At 39.5% G+C, this 22271-nt stretch overlaps 1 protein-coding gene and 1 long non-coding RNA gene across 2 annotated transcripts in view; both read right to left on the minus strand.

Moving 5' to 3' along the window:
- LOC129448480 (uncharacterized) overlaps window positions 1–2541 on the minus strand; it is a 122622-nt gene extending 120081 nt beyond the window's left edge. The window contains exons 1-2 of the long non-coding RNA XR_008645752.2: window positions 2114–2541; window positions 354–536 (exon numbers count right to left, since the gene is read on the minus strand). This is a non-coding gene — a long non-coding RNA (uncharacterized lncRNA). The remainder of the gene's footprint in view (window positions 1–353; window positions 537–2113) is intronic.
- A 4015-nt stretch (window positions 2542–6556) lies between these two features.
- sox4b (SRY-box transcription factor 4b) lies at window positions 6557–10254 on the minus strand. Its single transcript, XM_055210447.2, has one exon. The coding sequence runs from the start codon at window positions 9564–9566 to the stop codon at window positions 8430–8432; it is 1137 nt and encodes a 378-aa protein (XP_055066422.1). The 5' UTR covers window positions 9567–10254; the 3' UTR covers window positions 6557–8429.
- Between the last annotated feature and the right edge of the window lie 12017 nt (window positions 10255–22271).

Genomic DNA, 22271 nt, shown 5'->3' on the forward strand with positions numbered 1-22271 from the left:
TCGTGTAAAATCTCTATCTGTCAATCAACTGCGACTCCCATAGAGTCAAATGTTTCCGCTAATAAATAAATACATTCTTAAACAATGCACAATGATGCTGAGCAAGTTTCATAGCCAATGACAATGCCTGATGCACAGAATTTATCCTAGAAACCAGTTAGTCTCGATTAGGCTACATGTGTAACAACGTGTGGTAACACATTAACGATCATTAACTATATTAAGAGACAATATTAGGCTTTATAATATTTATTAATGTAGGCTATATTGGTAAAAAAATACGTTCATGAAGGACTGCTTTTTAATGCCTTAAAATGTTACGTTTTAATAGGGTAATCAACAGCCTTACTTACCTTAAATTTGTAGATTCTTTTCGTAAGGATCTTTTTTTCTCATATTCCAGTAATCCCAGACAAAAAGTTATACTCCACTACTGAGAAATAACGATAAGTGTGTTCAAGTATCCTTAAAAGGCTGTCCCAGGACAACAGACGAAATCCTTTATCCACATTCCCAAAGCTGAATATGCGTTTGGCCTATAACATGAGAAATATAATTGTAAGTTTAACACAGTATAAATGATTTAAAATTGAGTTCTCTTTATAGGATTGGGCAACGGATTTTTTTTTTAATGAAAATCTTTAGAATAAAATAATTTAATACTTAGCATGTCATGTTAAAGCTTAAAGACTTTGCAAGTGGGCCTTATTATAGTTTGAGACATACAGTATTAGGTTTGTCTTAGTCTGAGCTAAAAAATGCTTTTAATTAAATAGCTTTTCATTTACATACATTATTTTTTTCGGTATTTGTCATTATATTATTAAAGTTAAAACTGATACATTGTATAGCAATCTCTGTCTGATATATATTGAAGCAAAAGATGTTTTTGTGAATGATGTAAAAAGTTTGTCAAAAGTTGACCAAACGTACAATTATTAAAAGTCACAAAATAGTATATTATATAGTTTATTTTCATTTTTTCTGTATTGTCAAGAAAAACGTGATGGGACATACATAATAGGCTATGAAATGTTTAATTAAGCAATGTTTAATAAACCTTTCCATGTTTATACAGTTCTTCATTGAAACACAGGAAAAGTTTATTCATTGCTCTATTTTAACATTTTATTAAGTGTTAATAATAATATTCTTAGTAATTATTTACAGAAAATATTATTAAATCGCTTCATCATGTTAACTAAGTTATATTTGCTTTAAGTTAGGTAAATAATTTTGGTTATAAGGTGGTTTCTCTTTATATAGATAATTGAAGCAAAGTTTTGCAAAACAACACCATCCGTTAAAATATTAATGGTAAATATGAGGTATTTTTGAGCAATAAAGGTCAAAATTGATCACTTAAAACAGCTCTTCATTTTCTCATTTTGGCAGCTGCAGAACAAAGAAACTCCATCGTGCCTTTCTAAGTTCGGTAACAAAGGACTAAGAGCGACTGCTCAATGTACCTGTTGCTCTTTCACACAATCCAAACATTTTATGGTTAAAATGCATCAACCCTGCACTCAGAAATGCTCAGAAGCGACACACCATCGTTTATAGCATTAATAGTGAACGATTTAATCTATAAGAACACAATAAAATACAAGTATGCGTAATGTATCAATAGGTATCCATGATAATTGAAGATATCCATCACGAGATTTCAGAGCGCATGTATACATTATAACGTAGATATTAACAACAACAATACGTAGTGTTTACTAGTTACAAAATTTGTTGCAAATAAAATGTATTACTTCTCGCGCGTAATTTTCCGTCAACTTCCTTCGCCAATCAACTTTTGACAGCTTTGTCTTCCTGCGTCATCCTTAGTCCCACATGACACAAAAGTGCAAAATAACTTTTACGCTTTATCAACGAGATCCTTTTTGTTTTGCCTCTAAGTTTCTCAATATTTCATCTTCATATTTAAATTGTGCATCTAGAGTCGCCCTTCAAAGCGCCCCGCTGAACAAAGGAGCGCTCCTCTTTGTGTTCAACTTTGCGAGCTGACGTACACTAACTCTTGGAGAAGTTTTAAAGATGAAATTCACAGACGTGATGTATTTGAGCCTAAAACAATCGGGATGAGCGCGTGCGAGTAACTCACCTGAGTATTTTGCGAGGTCTTGTTGTAAAGTCGCGTCCACGGAAAAACTTTTAGAGTGCATATTTGGGTTGTGTTGATGGGTCCCTTTGTCTACACGTGTGAAGGGGGTTCTTGGCCGCGCCTTGTTCATTTCAGTTCGAGTCCCGCCCTCTACATATAACTAAATAACAACAAAGAGAGCAAGTTACTGGACTACTCGTGGGTATCCGACAAATTAATAAATTGGTAATTTTGTTGACCTGAATGGTGCGAACAAAGTCCTTCAAAACTGAAACTGCAAAAGTGCGTATTTTGTGCCTTTATTATGCGGGAACATTTCTATTTCTTAAGGATTTGCACTATAGTATTAAATTAGTTACTTATTGTACCCCAAAGTTTATTTTTGCATTAAATCGAAATTCAGAAGGCGCATTTTGAGTCTACTATTATATCAAGTCCATTTATTTATTTATCTACAAAATGTATGCAGCTTCAGACACTCCATATGGGTTATTAATATAATTAAAATATTAACAGTGCATATTTACTGTAGGCTAAAACGCCATATTGTAGCATAAACTGTTGCATAATTTAGTGTCTGGATTTACGCACAAAATTGGTTATAGGAAAAGTTATAAGAAAAGTTTATTTTGCATGTAACAGTAAACTAATACATTAAGAACAAGCGTAATATTATAATCAACTAAATCTCATACATTTAACATTAAAGAATTTCACTGATTCACAACACTCACAAGCGCACATATTCAGCTGTATGATCTTAGCCTGTGCGTCATGATCAGCACGTGTCACAGTAGCTATAGGCTACTGTTGTGGCAAATGTGATACGGTCATTCAAAACAGTTAGTCTGCATTGACCTGCAGTGTTCTGGCAGAGTCAGACTCACTTGCTATGGAGTGAAAGCCTCAGTGCGCAACAGTATGAGTTTTAACGGGACGTTTAACTGTATTCATAAATTCTGCACTCCTGAGAACACAGACGTAAGTTTAGTCGTTATGCATAAAAAGACAAAACATTAATTACAACAACATAGCAAGCAAATAAATATTTATTAAAAAATCGATATAGCACACGCTTTGAACAAAACAAAAGTTGTTGACTTAAAAAATACTTGACATAACTTATAAACGTTAAAATTACTTCACTTAATTTGTTAAGTTAAAGTAAAACAAAAAACTTATTGAATTTTATTGTATATATAGTGTAGGCAAATGTGGGAACTTGAGGGGGACTACATGCATCCACTAAAATAGCCTTAAACATCTAATATGTATTAGATGAAGTACTTAAAAGTTGTGTAAATTGTGGTCTCACAAACAAACAACTTGAGGCTGTGCATTGGTCTCCTTAAACTTATATGTCAGTCTTTGTTATCCTTACCTGTTCTGCATGGTTCCACATCAAAAGAGCATGCTTAAAGTTAACTATACAATTAAGATGATAAAACAGTCATATATTTATATTATGAATGCTTTTTTTAATATGTTCATATTTAATATTACAATTAAAGCGATGCAGACAAACTGTCATTAATAGTCACAAATTTGCCTTCTCATAAATAAACAGTTAACATTTGGGCTCTCAGGTGCATCATCACCATAGTTGCTGCAAACACATGGCCCCTAATGTAATTGTCATAAATGTTGAGTAACAACAAATGAGTAACCTTAAACTGTATTACATTTGCTCAGACATACTGCTGTTTCATCCTTATGCTTATAATGGCAGCAAATTAACCATTGATAATGTTTTCAATTTTGGTAGACTGGGTGCATTATACTGCTATATTTGAAACTCATTTACTACATTTAAATGTTTTTCTGTCATTTATCATTCTGCCATCTCAACATATTTACACATCATATAACATATAATTGCTGATTTAGGTACTGTGTCCTTTTCATTTTATTTCCTATAGCATAAATGCAGATTTTATTAAAACCATTCCTGGAGCCTTTAAAAATTGCTGGGTTATTATTGACCCATGTCGGGCAAACATTGGACAGAGCACACCGCCGGGCCAAAAATGACCCAATGTTGGGTTGTTGTTATGCAACCATGAGTTATAATAACCCAGCAGTTGGGTTAAAACAACTCAGCATTTGGGTCAGTTTTAACCCAGTGGTGTGTTCTGTCCAGTATTTACCTAACATGGGTCAAAAATAACCCAGCCATACTAGAGTGAAAGTACACAATTTGGATGTTGTTGTTTTTTGTACAATAATGACACTGCATTATAAACTATTTCTTTAGAAATTATAGTATTACTGGCTATTACTGGCAACTAGCTGCCAGTAACTTGCTGCAGATTTTACATTTATGTTATTTACTGGCAAAAGTTTGTTCAAAGTCAAATAAACATACAACTTTTTCAGTCTTTATCTTCTACAGTAAGTTACTGGCAAACAGCTGCATAATTACAGCAAATTTTTACAGTGTGTGTGAATAATTGAGGATGAAACGCTGTCATGTATTGATATGCTGATTACAAAACATATTGTTACATGCATTTTCTTATTTAACACTAACATCATTGTGCCACAATACACACTGTGGGTGAAAACTGCAAAAATGCTTATCTTGTTCATCCTGTTCATCAGCTCTTTTCCAAACTGTCCTAACAGTCCAGATGTTCTTCATTACATCCCGTTGGATGTGGAACACTTCTGCTTTAAACAAACTGTGGATGAGGTCTAAGGCAGTGGTTCTCAAACTTTTTTGTCGTGTGGCCCTCCTTTTGTACGCTGCATCCCTTCGTGCCCTCCCAAAATATGACAAAACATTCCAAAACTTAAAATTTGAATGAAACATTATACAATGTAGTGTTATTGATTAGTAGCATTGTATTTATTTATTAGGTTTAATTACACAGAATTTATAATAAATAAATATAAATGTGACATTAAAAATGTCATAAAACTGGGGTCCCCCTGGTACATCTCGCGGCCCCCAGTTTGAGAACCACTGGTTTAACTTTCATTTAAGATGCAAATACAAACCATATTTTAAAAGGGCTGGAACGATGAGAGGAGGTCGACCATTTAACATCCCATGTTTTAATGAATGCAGTTTTGGTCAGGATACAGCTGTATCATCTTTTTTTATTTTTACTTATTTACACAGCAAAACACTGATAACATAGTATGCAGGAAGAAAATGCATCAATGTTTACTGAATAGTGAAACATAATGATATAAAACATAAACATTTCATAAGCTAGTTGTTGACAGTGGCACATAAACATAATATTTTCAAAAACAAAGACTTTATCAAGTGTTGCTCTATATCCAACCTGTTAGTGTCTGAAAAACAGACAAAACAAAAGCAGTAAAAAGGATAAAGAAGTGAAAGATAACTAATATACCAGTAAACCAGTTTTATATCTACAGCAAACGAGATTCATGCAAGACTATAAATTTAAGAACAGAACTGTTTAAAATAATGATTCAAGGCCAATATTTGGCTATGCATCATGAAAGATACTCTAAACCAGTGAAATCCTCGGTCTGTTGTCATTTTGTAAGGCTATAAAAATGAGAATCTGGTACCTGTCTGTTTTACAGTCTAGCTGCTGCCAGGAAGTGTCTTATGAAAGATAAACCTTTTTCTTTTTATGGAGGATACACTAATACAATGAATACACCTACGCGAAAGCAGCACTGAGTGTATACATGCTTTCTTTTTCTCTAAGACAGACACGCAGGTTTCTATCCTCTTCTTGTCTGACACTCCTCCCTCTACAGAAGAGATCTGGCCAAAGCACCCTGCTGAGTCGTTCTTTGGGCACTGGTACCTCCCACACTAACACTGAGAGGAATGGGCACAGATTGTACAATAAAAGACATTATGCTGGATGCACAACAAAGCCTGAGCTTCTTTTGCAGGTATTTGGTGACTTTCAGCAAGTGCTTTGTTGATTTTTTTTCATATGCATTCTTAAATCGGATCACATTGTACTACAACTGAGTCCTGTTATAAATTAACATCATCAAGTATATATAATAGCAGACTAAATGATACTAGGTTGCCGGAGGGCCCTAACAGCCCATCCCCCTCTTTAAGAGCCCAGACTGTGTCTGGGGAAGGGGGAGGTGCTGTCTACGAGACAGCCAGTCACTGAGTGCATCAAGCCACATGTATTACCTTTCAGTGCATTTTGTAGAGATGTGTTGGTGTGCATTCAGTTGCAGGAAGTACATGTTAAGTTATGGGACAGCACTGAGTCTTGCACCTATAGACATTTACGTAGTTGTTTAAAAAAAAATAAAATGGGCCTTAAGGGTCAAACAGCTTGATTTCACCTGGGCCTTATATGAGCGTAAAAATCCGTTGAGATACGTAATGTGTTTTGCAAGTCCAAACAGACAAGGCAGACGGTTTATCTGGGCCAAAGACCGACACGCCCACTTATGCAAATGAGAAAGAAAGTCAACAGAGAAGTGTTTAGGGTTCAGTTCCAGCTGAGTTTATTTCCTTTATGAAAAAGTTCTGTACAGGAGTATATGAACAATCTGACAGGCAGTGACTTGACACAATAAGCTGGCATGAGATTTCCCCTTAAAAATGTGTTATGGCATGATTAGACAAAAAACAATATTTCTACACAGCATATTGCACAGAATGGATAAAAATAAAGTTCATATATTTCAAATGTATATATAAAAATCCTCAACAACCATCTTGAAATAAAGTAGGCTAAGCAAGGATGTACAAAGATAGCTGTTCTAGTGCCTGTCGAGATAAAGCGCAACAACATACATAAAAACACACAATCTTTTTGCCTATGATACAGCTGTACAAAGTTGATTTTTTCATTTTTTATTTCTTTTCGTCCTTTTTTTAACACAACAGCTATAAACCTGAATCGGAAATACAAATCTATTCACCATGCCTTAAGATACTAAAACAATTAGCTATACTTATCTGACAAGTAGAAAAGATTAAATATTCAAATACAATGAGGAACGCAGTACATAATCATCGCGAAACTCAAATCGACCATTTGAATACGTTGAACGATTTTCCATCCAGTGGTTTTTCGATATATAAAACGCCAAGAAAATCGATCGTTTTAAAGCTACAATCTGTTTAGTTCGGCACGATCAGAAGAGGAAATGTAGAAATGAAGCACATGTTGGCTTGAACTTGGTTTTTGGAGAGTGTGTGTGTGTATGTCTTTAAGACGCCTGCAGATTGAGACTGTAAACATGAAACAGGCGGTCGATTCAGAGACCCACCTGGCTCTTAAAATTAGGAAATCCAAACAGCGATTTACACCGATCAACCCCCTCCCCCCTTTATATATATTTGTACAAAAATACACTGAGAAAATAATCAAACGTTTCCTCTCTTTAAGTGTCAAAAGTCTACATTTAAATATAAAAAACAAAGGTTAAAACTCTAGCCCTTCTTCGGAGAAGGAGACAGATGCGGGAGCACATTAAAATAAGACAAACTGTTTGGCAAGTATATAAATACATCCATATAAAAATGGCATCTGAAGAACACAGAAAAGGAAACGATCATGACAAATTAACAGTATTTTCTCCGGAAACAAACAACTTAAAGAGTTTTGGTCCTGAATTGTAGACGGTATATAAAGTTCAGCACAGATTTGAGTTCGTGTTTGAATCCTGAAGTTAAGAATGAAAACAGCTGGTGATTTTTTTTCCTGTGAGTAGGAAATCAAACATAGCGCCATCTATCCATTTAAATAATCCTAATAACGCTAACTGTTCGACAGTCTTACAGAAATCTCAATACAAGAAAGGACATGTAACATGCGTTTCTTTTTTTCTTTTTCTTATTGTAAAAAAATGCTTCGCCTTTCGTCAACCCACCTTGTTTATAAATCCGCCATGGTGAAAAACAGCCCAACACAGCATATAATATGTTAGTACCTCTTAAGCAATGACGTTCACGAGGCGCATCAATAAAGTTCTTAAACGTCTCTTTTTTACGTAAAAATGATAAAAACAGACGACTTAAGCCAGCCTTCATGTACGTGCAAATCACAGTTTTCCAGTTCATATCGTGTTTTTCACTTTTCATATTTTCTCAGTAGGATCTCAGTCACTCCGCGGCAATCTCTTCCTCTTGCCTCGTGCCAAACGCGGGGAAATGACTTCAGCCCTCTCGCGACAAAATATCTCATGGCACCGTCCTGGCAGCGTTCAACGAAAGCTTTTGTTTATCGGCGCTTTGTCGCTGTCTTACGTGCGGGACCCCTCACGTGGTGGCGTATTTTACAAACAAACTTGTCTGCTATCCATTTTCGTTCAAATTTGTTCCTCGGACGTATTTCCGTAAACTTCACTAGTTCAACACGTGAGCCGTGAACACCAAGTTAGAAATGGTCGACTCTAACCAGTCCCCCGAAATCATTTCGCTCACCTCAGGGGTGCAGTAGTCCGGGAACTCGAAATGAGAAGAAGCCCCGGACTCAAAATGCATGTCAAAGTCTCTGTCCAGCACCGAGGAGCCGATGCTTCCCAGTGACATGCTGTCAAAACTTGGGCTCGGATTTATGTCCAGCATGTCGTCGTCGAGTTCCTCGTCTGAAGAAGAGGAGAACTGGGACGAGGAGGATGAATGTGAGGCGGACGGAGTGGGCGAGGACGCCCGCATGCTGCTGTACCTGTGGCTGTCCGATGACGAGCTGCTGGGGGAATCGGCGCCTTCCTTCCCGCTCGTCGAGCCGTCCTCGTACAGGCTCTGATCGCTGGACTCAGCGGAGCTGCTCAGGGTCGGACTGGCGGGCACAGCTATCGAAGACGGACTTATACCGCTGCTGCCTCCAAAAATGTAAACCCGCTTCGTCTTCTTGTCAGGTATTTGCTTGGAAGCCGACACCGACTTTGATTTGTAAAGCGAGTGGTGATCGGCGGGTCCCTGCTCGGGAAACGCAGCCTTCGCGCTCCCCAAAACGATCTTATGGGGTTTGCTGGTTGATTTAAGGCTTCCGCTCTTTCTCGAGGATGGTTTTGAACCGGCGCTCGCGCAGCTGCTCCCGCTGATCTTCTCTCCCTTCTCGCCCGGTTTTGAGCCGCTTGACTTCACCTTCTTTCTCGGCCGGTACTTGTAGTCGGGGTAGTCTGCCATGTGCTTCAGCCTGAGCCGCTCTGCCTCTCGGATGAAGGGAATCTTGTCGCTGTCTTTCAGCAGCTTCCAGCGCTTGCCAAGTCTCTTCGAGATCTCAGCGTTGTGCATGTCCGGCGACTGCTCCATAATTTTGCGCCTTTCGATTTGCGACCACACCATGAAAGCGTTCATCGGTCTCTTGATGTGACCGCTGGGGGTTTTGCACCAGCCGGGGTCAAGCTTGTCACCCCCGGACGCCGTGGAGCCGGGGGTCGGAGAAGAAGCCATGTCCAGCTCGAGTGCGCCGGAATCCGAAGACTCCCCAGCAAACAGCGCTTCGGGATTTTCCGTGCTGCTTGTTTTCTGGACCATTGCTACAACGGTCTGAGAGATTGCACTCTCGAGTCCAACGTGTCGCTAAAGAAAACTCAGTGTGATGTTCTCGTTGAGAGAGATAGTAGTCCTGAGGAGAGCCAAGACGGCTGGCTGATCCACGGAAAACCCGCTTTCAACCTTGTTTAGTGCTAAAGTTCTTGTTCGGGGCTTTATCGTGTAACTCAGCGAGCTGATACAGTGTCCGATTTCCACAGTGTCCGTGCATCCAGTAATAATGTGGTAACAGTCGTTGAGCAGTTGATAGTTTGTATATGAGCGGAGCTATGCGAGGGCTCAGTGTCAGTGTGTGCGCTGCGGTGCAGCAAAGCTCTATTCAAGTTTCTGAAGATATCAAACTCCTTCTGCATATCCTTCCCCTGTACAAACCATGCGGGAAAACCGGGGTGTAATACTTGCAAAAGGCTCCGTCGTTTAAACGCAGTCAGTAAGTTTCAACAGACTTCTATTCTGCCTCATGCAGCTTTATCCGTTTCCAAAGGTATAATAGCGATAGCTCACAGCCAATCAGCGGCTGTCTCTAGCCTTCCCTGCGCCAAAACACGCCCACTCGCGTTTCATTGGTCAAAAAAGGAATCTAATAATAATCAGCGCGTGCAATGAGGAGCTTTGGCTCTGACCTCATTCCAGTATACACGATAAACCTAGTTTTAAAGGTACACCCGTATGTGTATTTCTCATTTTCTGCAAGTCGACCAGGGAGGTGCCATGTAGTGTTATGTGTCCCGTACTTATGCGCGCACAGTTCTGAGATAAAAAAGCTAGATATGTTTTCTGTCACTTTATATTTTATATATATATATATATATATATATATATATATATATATATATATATATATATATATATATATATATATATATATATATATATATATATATATACTAATAACATAATTAAATGCCGGGTTAATATTTGTAATATATAAACTATATAAATAAAGTCCAGCTTAAAAATTATGTTTTTGTATAAAATGATGTAGGCTATATGTGTCTTACAAGACGCATTATAAATACTGTTTATCACTTACTTCTAAAGCTCAAGGCTCTAGTAGTGTGCATTTACTGAGTCTTTGCTACCTTTGTAACTGAGTCCTGTCTCTAGTCTGTGCACTTTAATGTTCTGACTGAATAGGAAAAGGGCGGAGCTGCTGAACAGACGGGCGGTCCATTGTCACTGCGCGCACGCCCTAAACCCCTAAACACAAGAAGCAAGAGAAGCAGTATTCATATTCAAAGCTAAGAGAAAGCCACACAATACAGCATACCTATACCATATCATCTATTTATCAAAAGAGCTCGTTGCGTGCACAGGAATAAGTTTGCATCCCATGCGGCAATGATTAATTGTGTTGCATGGTGTGATGGTAGCGTGTTTAAAATTGGGCTAGATGTCATAAACAAGCATGTTAGGATGTTAACACATTCGGTTTGCACAGTCGTTATTTAGCCCGACCAGAGTCTGGGCAGTAGTCCAAATCTACCTTTGAACACACGTCTGGATTGGTGTGACGCTAGATGGCAGAGTGGAGTCAAGGGACGCGTTTTGTTTAAATGCAACAGACTGTATATTTGTCAAAGAGTTACATAACGCCTACAAATAATTTCTTAACAGTTTGCCTGACATCCTTAATATTGTTTCCCCCAAACAAATCAGTTTTTGAAGAATAATGGGCCTGTCACGCTTTTTACTAGACACATAACAAAAGACCTTCTTAAAGGGTTAAGTTCATAGGTCATGATGAGTTGAATGTCACATGCTCACATCTTTTCACTTAGTGATAAAACAAGACAGATTTTAAAGGTTTAATTTCGAATAATCAAAATGACGTCATAATTCCGTTTAAAAAAATCATTGTTGTGTAATTATTTTCACCTTGTTAAATAACATTGTTTCCTCCTAGCAAATGTCTTTATTTTCTTTTTTTAAATAATAATAATTTGTTGTTCCCCTTTCGGACATTTTACATTTGGATACACTGCTGATAGTATATTGTTCAATAAAAAAAAAATCATCGTTGTTGTTCTTAAAAGCAAGTCGTTTATCAAGCTCAACGCGGCTTTAGAAAACATTATGGTAAAACATCATAAAGCACTCATAAAACAACTGAACGGTCATATCTGTGATTCTGGGCAGGTGCTGGTAAAATAAACCACTTTATCTGTGGACATGTGTGGAGGAGAGTGTCCACGCGCATACTGGCTCGTGCTGGCGCGTGGCGCAGCAGACCAGCTCGCGCGTGGAACCTGTGCCAAAGCGCGACACAGCAGGTGCTAGGTTTCTTAAAATTCAGACCCTTCCGCCTTACTGTTTTTGCTTATAACACCCAAGTCAACAAAACACGAGAATGCTGATGAGTTAAGGGGGCGTATTGTTGTGTAGATTCTGACAGTGATTCTGCTTTACTGTTTTCAAGTTCACGTGGGTAGCTATAATATTTCAGTGCGTCACAAAAAAATTAAACTAGATGTGCTTAGTGAAATACACTTGCTGTCATTACCTGTTTGTGGTGGCTTATGGATTAACATGCAGAAAACACCATCTATTGATTTTAGTCTGTTTAAATCTAAAGTTTATGTTGTCACAATGATTTTAAAAAAATAAATATCAGGTTTGGACAATTTGTCACATTTTATTGGGGGACACGTGTTACATAAGTTCTTACATGAGTTATATAAATGTTATACATTTATATAATTTGCTAATTAGAATATTAGTTGGAAGAAACAGTGACTCTTCTTTTACTTGTTTAGTTTTACTAAAAGCATACAGTTTCATTGGACAGACACGTTGTCACGGTTACGCTTCCGAACTGAAGTGAACTTCCGGCATGAGTTTATTTATCGGTCTTTCTAGTGGGTAAACTGATGTCTGAAACAAATACCTTGTTGAAAATAAAATGTTTTGGTTTGTTAAAGATGAGGGGAGACGACAAACATGGCTCCCAACTGTGCGGAGAGGTTCGGCAGCCAGGCAAGGATTCAAGGACCTGTAGCTAACATTGTATAAATATTTTACACAGTAACATTAGCTCAGTGTAATAGTTGATATGCGTTAGATATAATATATGAATGAAGGTAAATTACCTGTCATTTATTTCCCTTGTTATTAGTTAAAGGACTATATGATTCTATTTGGAAGACTACCAGAAGTTGCGCTTTTTCCACAAAAGCCATTTGTTGATGTTGTTGCTGCTGAAACCGTCTATATAGGATGTTTTATAACATTTATTGTATATTTATGTAAAATACACTTACACTGTGAACAGTTTTTTTCCACTTCATTCTGCAACTCTAAGTTGCACAGCCAACACTTAAATTGATTATTGATCACATTGTGCATGTTTGAATCACACTCCAAGTTCATTCTATAAGACATGTTTTCCCTGAATTGACGTTCACATCATGTATTTAGGGTACATGTGTACATAAATCTGTGTCATGCACTAAAAAAGAACCACACATCTGCTCTTCTATAGTAGAGATATTGATCATCATATCATTCAATGTATATTTGAACACCTGCTTACGACCCATCTTATCTTATCGACCGAGCAGCTGTCTGGTAATGCCCGGTTAATCATTTCTAGTGGCATCTCCCAGCATGCCTATTGACAAGACTTTTGTTGTCAACTTTGATTTGAGAAGTTCAGCGCGGGTTGTGTAAACATCTGCTGGTGTCAGGGTTGGATGAAGGTGTAAGAGACACAGATATGTGCAGCAAGATTAGATTAGGCCTATGTGTTGGTTTATTATGGGCCCACACAGCTGTCTCAAATATAGTTAATATTTATAATGCCACTTTACACAGGTAGTTACTATGCAAGAGCTTGCGTTAAAAGTTTAACGACAGTCCCTTGTCTATTAAATGTCAGTGGAGGGAAACATGCTTTGCAGTCAGACAGCTGAAATCTCATGGGACAAATGATTTACAAACAAAACCCATACTGTCACAGTCCTAAACCTACTGGAGTGATGTTTAGGCTGCGAGGTTCCCTGTGTGTATTGCCCATACGTATTACCTCACTGTTCCCTGGGGTGTTTTAAAAGAGGATTACAAAAGTAGGTGGCAGGTTTCCAGACATGCAATGTAGGTGCATACATGCATGGTGAAAGATGACAGTGTATGAAAAATCGTGACAGGGCCAAGGAGACACGAGCCGCACCTGATGCCATTGACAATATGGATGAAAGCTAGAGAGAAAGTGCTCAAGTTTCATGACCTGTAAGGTTTTGTCTTGTATTTTCTTGTATTTTGTGTATTTTTGTTATTTGTTCTTGTATTTTGATTCTCTGCTCTGTTTGGACTTTTATTTTGAAACTCATCATGCCATGTCACGCTTCACACTTCCTGTTTGTTTTGTATATTAGTCACTTCCTGTACACCTGTTCCCCGCTGTATATTACATTCGTATGCCCAGCCCGTTACCTGTGTTTGTTACCTGTTATCTGTAATCCTGTATCTGTATCTGTATCTGCCTGTTTTTGACCCACGCCTGTTTGCCGCCTGCCTTGATCTTTCGCCTGTTTGTTTGGATTTATGATTGTGTCTCTGCCTGCCTTGACCCCTCGCCTGTTATTTGGATTACGTGTATTGGATTTACCCTGTTTGGATTTGGTTGCTGGCCCTTTATTGGGATTTTACAATAAACACCTTTTGCACATGGATTCACTTCTCACTCGCATCATTTAGAGCATACGTTACAGAATATACAGCCCCACCAGAATCCAGCAAAGGACAGTAACTTCCCACCAGCACCATGAAACCCATCTACGCTCTGCTTGCACTTCGCCAAAACCACCGCACCATTGAGGATTACGTTCAGGATTTTTTGGACTTAAGTTATCAGGTACATTTTGACAATACAACACTCAAGAATCTGTTTTACAATGCCCTGGATGAACACTTACGTTTACTCATGCCCCGGAATATGGATGTATGGTCACTTGAGGAGTACATTGATTTTGCACTATTGTTATGTGGTTCACCGTTCACTGTGGGTGTTGGGGATACACCTCCGGTGAGCGCACATAACACACCACGTCATGATCTGCCCGTTCTGCCCAAAACTGAAAATACCATGCCTGTTCATAAAATGGCCGCCACCCTGCCTGTTCCCAAAATGGCCGCCATCCTGTCTGTGTCTGCACCTGCACCTGTTTATATGGAAACCACCGTCATCCCAGCACCTGTTATTCAGAGAGCCATCATCACCACCACACCTGCACTTAGGAGAGCTAATATTCACCCTGCACCTGCCGTTATGATGGCCGCCATGCCTGTATCTACCGCTGAGGTATGTCTCATAGACTATGTACTTTCTGAGTTTGCCATAGCCCTGTGGTGCGTTTGGTCTGCCTGCTGCTCGTTTGTCTCTGGTGTATCTCAAGGCCCTGAACCCGAACCCCTGGACTCACCTGACCTGCCTGATTCACCTGATCTGCCTGACTCACCTGACCGGCCTGATTCACCTGATCTGCCTGATTCACCTGATCTGCCTGATTCACCTGATCTGCCTGATTCACCTGATCTGCCTGATTCACCTGATCTGCCTGATTCACCTGATCTGCCTGATTCACCTGATCCGCCTGATTCACCTGATCCGCCCGACTCCTCTGATTCTTCTGATTCATCCAACTCATCTGATTCATCCGACTCATCTGATTCATCCGACTCATCTGATTCATCCGGCTCATCTGATTCATCTGATTCATCCGACTGCTCTGATTCACTCGACTCCAATGATTCATCTGATCTGCCCGTCTCATCTGATCTGCCCGTCTCATCTGATCTGCCCGTCTCATCTGATCTGCCCGTCTCATCTGATCTGCCCGTCTCATCTGATCTGCCCGTCTCATCTGATCTGCCCGTCTCATCTGATCTGCCCGACTCATCTGATCTGCCCGATTCATCTGATCTCCTTGACTCATCTGATCCGCCTGACTCATCGGATTTGTCTGTCCGGCCTGATTCACCTTCTGAGACATCGCCACCTGGGACAGTGGGAGCTTTCCCAAGTTTTTTTTGGGGGGGGTAGTACCCGGACACAGGGAGGAGGCAGAGGACACCAAGGCGGAGGCCGAAGTGTGCTCGGACCCTTCCTCTCCTTGTGTGCCAGGTCTATTCCTGCCCCATGACCCAGGTCCAAGCCTGCCCCATGACCCAGGTCCCAGCCTGCCCCATGACCCAGGCCCACACCTGCCCCATGACCCAGGCCCACACCTGCCCCATGACCCAGGCCTACATCTGCCTCATGATCCGGGACCATGCTGGCCCCACGACCCTGGACCATCCTGGCCTCATGACCCAGGACCTCTTACGAACTGCCCTGCCTTGCCAAGAGGTCCTGGCCCGCCCGCCCACCCTCTATTTGGACTTTGTTTTTTGAATGTTGGGCTCCGGGAGTCGCCCTTTAGAGGGGGGATTCTGTAAGGTTTTGTCTTGTATTTTCTTGTATTTTGTGTATTTTTGTTATTTGTTCTTGTATTTTGATTCTCTGCTCTGTTTGGACTTTTATTTTGAAACTCATCATGCCATGTCACGCTTCACACTTCCTGTTTGTTTTGTATATTAGTCACTTCCTGTACACCTGTTCGCGGCTGTATATTACATTCGTATGCCCAGCCCGTTACCTGTGTTTGTTATCTGTTATCTGTAATCCTGTATCTGTATCTGTATCTGCCTGTTTTTGACCCACGCCTGTTTTATTGGATTTATCGCCTGTTTGCCGCCTGCCTTGATCTTTCGCCTGTTTGTTTGGATTTATGATTGTGTCTCTGCCTGCCTTGACCCCTCGCCTGTTATTTGGATTACGTGTATTGGATTTACCCTGTTTGGATTTGGTTGCTGGCCCTTTATTGGGATTTTACAATAAACACCTTTTGCACATGGATTCACTTCTCACTCGCATCATTTAAAGCATACGTTACATGACCCTGTGGCCACCAGCAGAAGAATATAAGATAAATGGAGTATAAGAGCATTTTGTGGTCATTGCTTGGGGCGGTAGGGGTGAGCAGAGCAACCTAATGCAGAATTAAATGTAACACACTTGTAGAAAAAATTCTAAAATAAAATATATTTTATGTTACTTTAACTTAACAAATTAAGTTAAACAATTTCAACTTGTTTTTATAAGTTATGAAAACTTATCAAAGATTAAAACTTAAAATAGTAGGTTGAACTGACTAGTTGTTTTAACTTCATGCTGCATTTTTTTACACCAAGTGATTTCTGCTTTGGTCTCCTTCAAAACTTCTTAAAAGTTTTGAGCTGTTTTTAGATACTGGAAAAAGTGTGAAACTAAACTTCTTCATAATATTTTTGAGTTGGATGTTTAAATCCCAAAATCCAGCCATATTATCTTAAAGTGCACCTATTTCACTGCTAAAAACAACGTTATTTTGTGTATTTGGTATAATACAATGTGTTTGCGTAGTTTATGGCTAAAAGAACACATTATTTTTCACATACTGTACATTTTTGTAGCTCCAGATATACTCAAACGATCTGATTTTGTACAAAACTCATCGATCTGAAAAGCACTGTGTCCCTGATTGGCCTGCTAATCTGTACGTTGTGATTGGCCTGAATACCTCTGACGTCAGCCGGAAATGTGTCGCTCCTTAACATGTTTGAAAGATTCGCTCACAATGCAATGCTGACAAGAGTTAACTTACAGGCTGTGAGTCCAAGCGGGAAGAATCATGATAATGACCTTCGTGTCCTCATCAACCAGCCTAGGAAGTAAACTGTTGCCTACAATCTGTGTGTTTGTTGTAGTCCAAGAAAAGAGATTTGCGTTGGAAACGATAACTCGCGTCAGTTTACTTTGAGATTTGTACTTTTGCATATCGTTAACACGTACTAATATACACTTACGCACCACAGGAAATGTAAAATCATGAATCGGACAATAGTTGCTCTTTAATCACTGTCCTGTTAACGACAATTTGAAACATCTTCACACAGCGGGAAAATCTTGTAACACGGTGTTACACAGGGATGCCCAACAGGGATAACATTGTAAATATTATTAATCAAAATGATAATTGTAATTACAATATCAGCTAAACAATTGGCCAATATGATTTTTCTCATAACTCTGCAGCAGGGCAGTTACCACAATAGACATTAAAGGGTCCCAAAAAAAAATCAGAAATAGCCCAACCCCCCACATTTGAATTTTTAAAATATGCATATATACATATAGCCCTGAATGATTTTGTCCCCACAATGTTTAAGATGTGGTTACGGCCTTGCAATAAAGTCATAATTGTGCAGAAAAATAGTTACACAAGTGCAAAATTCAGATGTGTTTGTATTCTTTATATGAGATCAACTAAGGGTGCAGCAGACATGTTTAAAACCAACAATATCACAACAAGAAAGCAAAAACAATGCAGAATATTTTATTCAGTTTCTTATTGTTGAATTAAATATACAGTACTGCACCTACGCAAACAAAAATAGCTGTTCTTATTGCCAGCAAAACCCAAACAAATATTTTAATAGATTCCAGGAAGTGAAAGCGAAGCCTTCAATTGGCACATACTCCACGAATCGACAAAGTGACACAACACCAATTACAGGCAAACGTCAAGCTCTTCACACCTGATGTACAAGAGAGAAAGCTGAAGTAGACATTAGAGATAAGAGTTAAAGAAAAGTGTGAAAAGAGATGGCGAACACTATTTTGATTTGTTCATTTCACAAGAACACTTGGAAAAAGTGTATGCCCATTTTTGATTTGTCATGGAGTCAAAAAGCAGAAATGAAATTCTGGTGAGGAATTAACATCACCGATGTCTCATTTTTCTATAAAAAAGCAGGAACAGAATCATCTGTGCATAATTATACTACTTTATCACAAATTGTAACTAGTTTAACATCATGTTATATATATATCAAATTTCATGCACTTGGTAACTGTTCTATATCCAGCCCAGTCTCCTGAAAATGCGTATAAATAGCACGAAGTGTAAAACTCGTGCAATACATACGCCAAATTCCACTTTGGCGTGCATATGATACGCAAGTCCTTCCCATTCACTTAAACGGGGCATCTTTTTTTGTCGTTTTATTTATTGGTTTCTCAATTTTTTTGCTTTTTTTTACAGTTTTCGCTTGGGTTTAGGGTTAGAACAACTTTTTGTTATATAAAAATGACATCCTAACCCAAACCCCAACTCTAACCCCAACTCCAAGCGACCATGGCTTAAATATGGACAAAAACATTGAAAAACCTGTATATTAAATAACCTCATTAAGCAAATCTAAAATCTAACCCTAAACCCAAGCGAGAATGGTTTAATAGACGGAGAAAAATTGAGAGACCAATAAATAAAACGACAAAAAAAGATGCCCCGTTTGAGTGAATGGGAAGGACTTGCGTGTCGTGTGCGCGCCGGGGTGGAGTTTGGCGTGTGTGTTGCGCGAGTTTTGCACTTCGTGCTATTTGTGCGCAACCTCAGGAGACTGGGTTGTCTATATCTGTATGAGGTAAGCAGTTTAACAATTTATTAAATAGCACTGGATCAAATTCAGGCCTTACCTAATCCATCTATTGAGTATGAAACAGAGAATAGTGCCGAGCAGGTGGTGTTGGCCAGACAAGTCAGTTTTTTGGGGTCGATTACAGAGACATATGGTGTATTAACACCTTCACCTGACCACAGTGCAGATGAGCTTTTCTGAAGTGACCTTAGAGCACAGAGCAATTACCGCCATCTTTTCCCTATTCAACACATCCAATGATCTCTCTGGCTCTCGTACAACATTGGTCTTGACCTTAAGTATGTGGGTATAAGAAAATATGGATGGCTTGGGGTGTTAGGGTGACTGTGTGGAGTCATGCATTTGTTTTTAAGCACTGTGCCCCAGCTGGTATAGAAAAAGTACTAAGTAAGAACAAGCAAGGTGCTGGGGGAAAACATTTACGTGGCCGCTGCATCTATACCTGCTTATCCGTCGGTCTGTACGGAGATGTACGGGAAGCAAGACTACAGTAACGCAAATGGACCACACTGCCTTCCTTGTAGGCAAGCACAAAATAGAAAGAATTGAAGGTAGCGTTGTGCTTCACCTGTGAGATGGAAGGTATCATATGTCAAAAAAAGAGGGACTTTGAACAAGCAAGTGATGGCATACAGCTGAGGTAGAGGAATGGTCAGTTCAAGAACTTTTGTGTGTTATGTATTATCTACTTCAGATGCCTAGTCCTGACCCTTAAAAGGTATCCAGGAATTGGACATGGTGGTCAGATGGGGATACTTTCAATCTTTCTCTTATTCCTTGTGTCTCCGACCTCACCTCCAGGCTTGGAGCCTCCAGTTTTGGAGATAGACTAAAAAAATGGCAAAGTTTGTGAGCTGGTCAGCCTCGGTTTGCACAGATGTCTCTGGGCAGAGTCAGATTGCTCGTGTTTCCCTCTTCTCTCCCCGCAGACGCACTGCGGCAGCCACGGCACACACACACACTTCCAACCTTACACACACACTGCACTCACTTCTGTTTTTAGGAGGGAGGGAGTGGGACGGCTCTCTTGTCTTGTCTCAGCCAAACTATTCTTTCTTCAAGTCTCTTCTCGCTTGGAAGGCTTTCTTCCGGAACGTGCGATCGCACCGGAGAAGTTCGGACGCAGATTTTTGCCAAACCTTCCGAAACTTGGATCCGTACGCTGGGCGTCGATGAGGAATATGGCATTTGCACAGGGTTTGCATCCTAAATGTGCAGTCTTCCTCGGAAGAAAAGGAGAGCATCTTCTTGCTACTGTGGAGGACTTGTGTGTCACTGGATTATTGGACACCAGATAGCGTTTCTGCTTCATATTTAAGGCTGTGACCGCAGGCCTATTCTCGGACACATACGGCACAGTCATCCTGTAACTGGATAATAGAAAAGCCCTCTTTCTGTCCCAGACAAGCTGACCTAAATTGATCCCAGTACTGTCTGGAAGCCTCAAGTGAGAGAGCGTGAGAGAGAGAGATACACACACAGCTGCGTAGCTCTTAACCAGCAGAGCTGCTCTTCACCGGCAGCCATCGTGTGGAGAATCGAAGGGATTGCAGACCCTCACTCTCTTTTCCTGAGCTGCTGGAGGGAAACTGGCACGCCTTGTCACATCTCTTGGGGATCAGCTCCTTTCCATCCGCTTCTTCCTCCTTTCTGGTTCTCTTTAGCAGGTATCAATCAGTCGGACTTCGGTCGCATTTTTATGGTGAATTAGCCGCCGGTGCTGGGGGAGAACATCTAGCGTGGCCGCTGCGTCTATACCTGCTCAACCGCCTGTCTGTACGGAGATGTACGGGAAGCAAAACTACATAACGCAAATGGAGCAGCATGAAAGAGCTCGATGGGCACGTCTCGAGGATTACAGAAGGGATGTATCCTTTGCCTTGTCCTCTTTCTTTCTCCACCTCCTCCTGTTTATCATGTGAGTCTAATATGCTTTGCCATCTTTCTCTCTCTCTCTCTCTCTCTTTTTCTGTCACACATGCTCATCTATTCTCTCTGTCATTATTCTCATCTCTGTTTCTATGTGTGTGCGTGTGTGTGTGTGTGTGTGTGTGTGTGTGTGTGTGTGTGTGTGTGTGTGTGTGTGTGTGTGTGTGTGTGTGTGTGAGTTAAGGTAACTGTGATCAGTGCATTGTGCAGCTGAGTTATTTAAGAACCTATTTCCGATATTTTGTGCTTTCAGCAAGCCCATCCTGCCAGACTTAAGCTGTGGGTGCAGGAAACCGGAGTTATTGATATGAGGATATAATGGTTTCAGGAAACAATAAGTGGCATTTAAGTGCAATAAAAATAAAGATTTATATGCAATTTATCAGAAATATTGAAATACATATAAAACACATGTATAATGTGGATTTCACAGATAATAAGTGTCACTTACTTGTATATATACTCTAGTACATATTCATATATACAGTATATATGCAGCCATTGTACTAGAGTATATATATATACAAGTAAGTGCTATATATAGCACAAAACTCTGTGAACTATTTAAATTACAATTTTGCAAGTATGGATACTTGTGTTTTACATAGAAATGTAATACATAGAAAATATATATGCATATTATATTAAACAAGGTTGCTCAGTTGTTATATATATATTTTATGATACATGACTCAAATAGTGCATTTATAAGTAATGCAAAATGATGTGCTATGCAAAAGTCACATTATATGCTTTACTAAAAATATTTACTAAGATATTTATTTTTATTGTTAATTTTAAATCACAAGCAAGTTTAGTTTTAGATAAACTCAGTTTAATTAATCTAAATACAAACTGAATTGTATGTCTTTTTTACATTGCACACATTAGATGGAAATATGGTTTGTATTTTAGGTCAGATGTCCTACACAGAAAAGACTCTTGCAATGTGATCTTGATTAAGTCTTTTTGTCTAGCAATAAACAGTAAATGAAAGGGGCACAATTAGCAACTTCTTTAGTGCATTGGGTCACACTTTGTATTAGGTGTCTTTAAGTACCATGTACTTACAGAATAGTTTCAATCTATACAATTCCCGTACACATTGTACTTGCATCTGCATGTAAACACACTCCTAACCCAATCCATAAACCCACCCCTAAAGCCCGGAGTATAGTCTGTTTTTTTTTTACATTTACGCAAGCTTACGCGCAATGTCGAATGCACATGCACGTCTTG

This window comes from Misgurnus anguillicaudatus, chromosome 10, assembly GCF_027580225.2.
Source record: "Misgurnus anguillicaudatus chromosome 10, ASM2758022v2, whole genome shotgun sequence".
NCBI lineage: Eukaryota > Metazoa > Chordata > Actinopteri > Cypriniformes > Cobitidae > Misgurnus > Misgurnus anguillicaudatus.